The sequence below is a fragment of the Bidens hawaiensis genome, unplaced genomic scaffold (genome assembly GCF_021521415.1).
Source record: "Bidens hawaiensis isolate Kalapana, Puna unplaced genomic scaffold, B.hawaiensis_p1.1 tig00004327_1, whole genome shotgun sequence".
Taxonomy (NCBI): domain Eukaryota; kingdom Viridiplantae; phylum Streptophyta; class Magnoliopsida; order Asterales; family Asteraceae; genus Bidens; species Bidens hawaiensis.
Window position 1 is genome coordinate 2,103,867 of NW_027491261.1, and position 5,568 is coordinate 2,109,434.

General features: G+C 33.9%; 1 protein-coding gene across 2 annotated transcripts; it reads right to left on the bottom strand.

The window, feature by feature from the left end:
- Positions 1 to 2,079: 2,079 nt before the first annotated feature.
- LOC143626266 (glutathione S-transferase zeta class-like) lies at positions 2,080 to 4,719 on the bottom strand. 2 transcript variants are annotated; one of them, XM_077096411.1, is made up of 9 exons: positions 4,633 to 4,719; positions 4,519 to 4,578; positions 4,361 to 4,444; positions 4,223 to 4,294; positions 4,037 to 4,090; positions 3,867 to 3,942; positions 2,506 to 2,567; positions 2,321 to 2,380; positions 2,080 to 2,199 (listed from the first exon to the last, which is right to left on the bottom strand). In XM_077096411.1, exons 2-9 carry the CDS (start codon positions 4,567 to 4,569, stop codon positions 2,098 to 2,100), a joined length of 561 nt encoding a protein of 186 aa, XP_076952526.1. In that variant the 5' UTR covers positions 4,570 to 4,578; positions 4,633 to 4,719; the 3' UTR covers positions 2,080 to 2,097. The 2 variants fall into 2 exon arrangements, with proteins under 2 accessions (XP_076952526.1, XP_076952524.1); XM_077096409.1 differs by having other exon boundaries at positions 4,361 to 4,446; positions 4,522 to 4,578; positions 4,633 to 4,717.
- Positions 4,720 to 5,568: the final 849 nt, after the last annotated feature.

The following is a 5,568-nucleotide window of genomic DNA, read 5'->3' on the forward strand; positions in this document are numbered from 1 at the left end:
GTAACCCGGCGCTGGTACGCACGTAACGCATAATCCCAGGCCTAAACGTGCATAACTAGTGCTGAAAACCAGAAACAACGTCCAAATGTACAATAAATTAAAAAAAGAAAGTTTTAAACCAATCCCTTTTGACCTGAAACTTGTTCTGACCCGAACCTGTCCCGACCGAACCAAAACAATCCTCTTTTGAATCGACCTGTTTTGACCAGAGACCCGAACCCACGTGATCTGACCCGTTAGTCGGTCCTAAACATAATACTATCATTTATGAAGAAGAAAATAACAAATCCAACTTTGAAAACTAACCATGATGATTGCAAAAGAGTCAGCGATGACTGTGTCACCATCCACCAATGCAGGCACATAACCAATAGGATTGATCTTTAAAAACTCTAAATCACATATAATAATATCTCATCAAACTCTAAAAGAATTACAATTAATATCTCATCAAACTGAAATCAAAGTATGACTTAGCTTTGTTTTTAAGTCATGTGTATATCTATGTTAGAGATAGAAATACCTACAATTTTGGATTGAATCTGAGCTGCAACCGGTGATTGATCAAACACAGCATTCAAAGTCACTATGCAGCTTTGCTAAACGCCTACCAAAAGTCTAAACTAACTGCTTTACTTTTTGTTTTTTCCTACCAAAAAATAAATGTAAGTCAAAATAGGCGACCATCAACTAGTGGCATTTAACTTGCGTGTTGGCGGCAATTCAGTCGGTATCTTTTCGCTTTATTACGAAGACTGCTCCTTTTGCATATGAAAACGTGACCATGAAAATGGTGGACAGTAATTTTTTTAAATCATGATATAAATATAAAACCGTGCAATGCGCTGCTTATAATTTTTAGGTCTTCTTTTGAGAGCAAAATATCTTAGCAAACAGTTAAGTAAAAAAATGATAAAAAAAAAACGCAAAATATTAAAAAGATAATAATAATGAAAGAAAGAAGAGCAAAAGAAGAAATTATTGATTACTTTATTACATAAGAAAGAAGTAATATGCTTAGTCTTTCAAAATACAAATGCCACAACAGAACAGTTAGGTGTTGTTTGTTTTTTAAAAGGTAAAATACATGCAGTCTGCGGACCACATCTGCAGACATCTGTAGAAGAAGAGGATGACCAAACATCTGCAACATACAAAAAGGGATATTCTTTGAACACTAAAGGCAGCGGTGGAGGGGATGGTCAACAATATGTAAATACCCAATACCACAATCATTTTTACTAATAACATAAGTCCTTTTCAACGGATTAAAATTCTTAAACGTGACTAAACGAATCCACATTTCATCTACTCGTGGGATCGGTAAGTCAATTTGCACACAAATGGGAAAACACTTAACAGTCCGGATCTAGACAAAAATTTACCTAGCCTTGAACAACCTTGTCTACAAGGTTTTATAGTAAAAATGGATGGAAGCAAATGCTCCATAAGATCAATTTCGAGAAAGAACATCTCAATCTGATATTTGATATACACGATACTCTTTTAATTTAGATAATAAAAACCATACTTCAAGAAACATAAATGGTACATAATACATCATCATAATGTTGATACAACAGTTGAGCAATTATTAATAGGGTTCATGCAACCTAACTATTGATCCCCTTTAACTAACTTGTTTTGCTCACCATGCCCAGACCTGCAGATAGAATATATAAACGGATAGTCTGAGTAGAGAACATAAATCGTACATATATTTCAGTTTGGTTTCAGTACAACCTGATTATGGGTCGTTTATTAAACAGTTAACACTTTTTACCGGAAAAACAAACCAAATCTATAAAGCAGAAAAAATCAACTTTCGATATTAATTTATGCATTATAATTCTGACTTACCCAAAACCTGATTAATTTGGTCTCTTGTCATGAAGTCACCCCTATGCTAAGGGGTGTTATACGTGTTTTCGAAATTAATTCATAATACTTAATACAATCAGAATCAGAGAATTAGATGTATGAAACAGATTATCCGAAACTGGTTATTTGACCCATAAATAATCAGATTATAGAAGTTCCAATAATCAGATTATCAGTACAGAACTTATAAAAATTGAAAAAACCAATATATTTGGTTCAAGTTTTTGGAAAGTCTGGTTGGTTTTCGGGCAATGCATCTTGAATAGCAGGTAGCTGCATATACGCCTCATGCAACCTAGCCAGAAGAGGGTACGGCGTCTGAGCCAACCAACAAATTATAAGTTTAAGACTTCGTCTTAACAAGATTAAAAGAAAATATAAATAAATAATAAACTATGCAAACAAATATATACGCCATTAAACATTTGCCACCACCTACCATGCCAAAGTTGAACCTCTTTATTGCACCATGAATTTGTGGTGCCAGAAACAAATCAGCCTGCAAAAGTTGAACAAATCCAGTTGGATCATTGCATTTCTAAATATTAAGGTTTAATTGGTTTTTGGTAATCATTGAACCTAGATACAAACTTAAGAAAAATAAATTTAAAAAAAAATTAATACCAGGAAAACATCATCCCCTGTGGCATACTTTCCAGCATGGTTCTTTAGTAATTTCTCGAGTGCTGCATATTATTAATGCAACTTTTACCATCTATACGTTCTCATAAAACAATAATAATAATAATAATAATAATAATAATAATAATAATAATAATAATAATAATAATAATAATAATAATAATAATAAATTTAAGAGGCAGCCAAGATACAGTCAGGCACCATATTGTAGGTAAAAACGGGTTATGCTGACAGGTCAATACTTTTTTTCATTCGTGTTCTTATTTTGATGATTAATTGAACTAATTACAGAAACCATTTATAGAATAATGATCAAAATGTTATTCTTGAAGTTCTATCCATGTCTTAACCCAAATCAAGAATACCGAGAGTCACAAACAGAAGCTTAAATTTCATAAACTTCAAATTTAACTCGTAATTATTATTGAAATCAAAACTTTTCGTTACTCCAAATCATGCAAAACCCAAAATTATCGATCTTAATCTCCAAGAAACTTAATTTTTAACACAAAAAAGCCATAAGTATCTTAACTTCTTTAACCATAAACTAGGTTTTGAAGACAGCTGAGAGAGATTAAGGGCGCGCTTAGTTCGTCGAATTCGTAGGACTTGGTACTTAAATCCCATTTCATGGCTTGTTCATTTGGATAGGTTGTTGGAATTCAAGAATCCCTTCACTCAAAATGCTCAATTTGGTTCAGGTTTCGCGTTCGGGTCGGAACAGGTCGATTCAGAAAAGGGTTACTTAGGTTCAGGTCAGGCGGGTTCAGGGTCGGAAAAAGGTTCAGACTGGAACGGGATTCGGGAGGGATTCTTGAGATTTCATTGGATTACTTCTAAATTCCAATTCCTTCCCTATCCAAACGAGCACGCCATGCAATGGGATCCAAATTCCAATTCCTTCAAATTCCGTGAACCGAGCACGCCCTAAGACTTTAATGAACTTTTATGTTCTAATTATAAAAATTCTAGCATTTTGGGGTCTGGATTTGACCTTGTAAAGAGGGTTTGCTATTTAAAAATTTATGAAATTTAATTTTGCTTTACCGTGTGTTCTCGCTTTGGGTTAAGAAATAATTAGAAATTAAACTGGAAAATCAAAGGGGAAGAACAGGAGGGTAATTTGGTCATTTGCTCCGGTGATGATCTGAAAGTGTGCGTAACTACAGAAGTTGAACTCCGACTGTCATTGTAACACTTTAAACTTAATGGCTCGAGCCGTAAACATGAACAAATCACGCAGACTCAAAATGTAACTTGCTCCTTTTCAATCATAATTACAGAAACTAAATTCTAGCTACTTTAGTAGTACATTTTCATTTCATTTCATTTTATATTGATACCTGCAAATCCTTTAGCAATATGCTTTTCTACCCATGGAATCTTCGCATCAGGACCAACCTTTTCCTCAATGTACTTCTGCAAGTTGGATTCATAAAGCAATAAGTATAATTATGGAACTAATTTCTATGATCGTGTCCGTTAATAAACAGCAATTAAAATTCTTACTCACCAAAATATCCAGGTTTTGAAGCGGTTGTATGCTTGCAGAAACAATATTTGCAGCCTAAATATTTAAAGAAGATTACCGTTAGTTAAAAAAAAACGATTCAAGTTATGCGTCTTACATGCAAAGCTTATATCATGAGCAGAGATGTAGAACGATAATATATAGTAAATCCAAATGCATTTACCTTACCTGGTAATTAATTGCCCTTTTCTCAAGGTCCCGAGGCAACAAAGGACGCTGAGGATACTTCTCTTCAAGGTACTGTAAACAACGGCATAAAGATATCATTTCGGAAGATAAGAAGGAAATGAAACACTAAAAACTCACCATGATGATTGCAAAAGAGTCCGCAATGACTATGTCGCCATCCACTAATGCAGGCACATATCCAACAGGATTGACCTTTAAAAACTCTAAATCAAAAAAGATATTTCCTCATGATTGAGCATAAACAGCAGTATAAGATTGCATAGAATCCAATAAACTACCAGGGGTTTTTTGTTCTCCTTTAAGCAGATTAACCGCTTTGTATTCATAATCAAATCCTAAGAAACAAAACATATTCACATGCTGTAAAAGATAGAAAAGAAATAAAGCACCTTTCAAGTTTAAAGCGATGCGCACACGAAACGAACAGGAGCTCCGGTGATACGAATAGAGCTGCAACTGACCACTGCTCGTCATCGTCTTCTATCTACCCAGTTTAATTTAAATTTATTTATTTAAATTAAAGTATGAATTTCTAAGTTTAAGGATTATTTATGTGTTGTTGATCGAAAGACGGACAAGCCTCATCTCCGGTACCATTTGTCAAATAAACATAAAACAAACAACTGTTTCTTTTTTCCTGCTACGCAATAATATACATTTTTTCTATCAATTTCTTTTAAGCAAGATGTGGAATTATATTTTATTTTAGAATTTAAAGTGATTTACAAAGTATCGAAACAGGCTCTCAACAAGCTATGCCGCTACTCACTTTTGAATTTCAAAACCCAATCTTTTAAAACTTACATTGGCTGATTTTGAAATCATAACACTACCATGCATGACCCGTTGAACTCGGCTAAGTGCCGTCACAGCTTGAGGCATGAGGAAACCAAAAGTGTCAAAAGCAAAAAGAATAACTGTGAAACCAGTACTGGGAAGCCCTTGTTAGATCCACACATGCATGCTCTCCTCCTTTCCATCCAAAACGCCAAAATGTCAGTTTGCCGAAGATGTAACACCCCACATTTTCATGTTAACTCCGTTATCTTACACGTCATGCAAAAGAAATTACAAATGACCGAATAAATCAAATACTCTTGCTTATTTTAATATCCTATAAGCCAAATAAACTAGGTTCTTCACATCCAAGATAAACATCCTGCAATATGCGTAAAAATAGACAAACAAATGTTAAGTAAGTAATCACCATATTTTGATAATAAATATATTATGTATGAAATATGCAAATCAATATCATGAGTATCAACAATTAAATGATAAGCAAATAATTAGTGTCAGTTAACCATTGCCTAGTGAATCGGGCT

Coding starts and splice junctions, on each gene's coding strand:
- LOC143626266 (XM_077096409.1), bottom strand. CDS start 4,717: ATGACGAGCAGTGGTCAGTTGCAGCTCTATTCGTATCACCGGAGCTCC. Junction 4,295..4,360: donor ACTCTTTTGCAATCATCATG/GTGAGTTTTTAG, acceptor CGTTGTTTACAG/TACCTTGAAGAGAAGTATCC. Junction 4,091..4,222: donor AAAGGGCAATTAATTACCAG/GTAAGGTAAATG, acceptor TTAAATATTTAG/GCTGCAAATATTGTTTCTGC.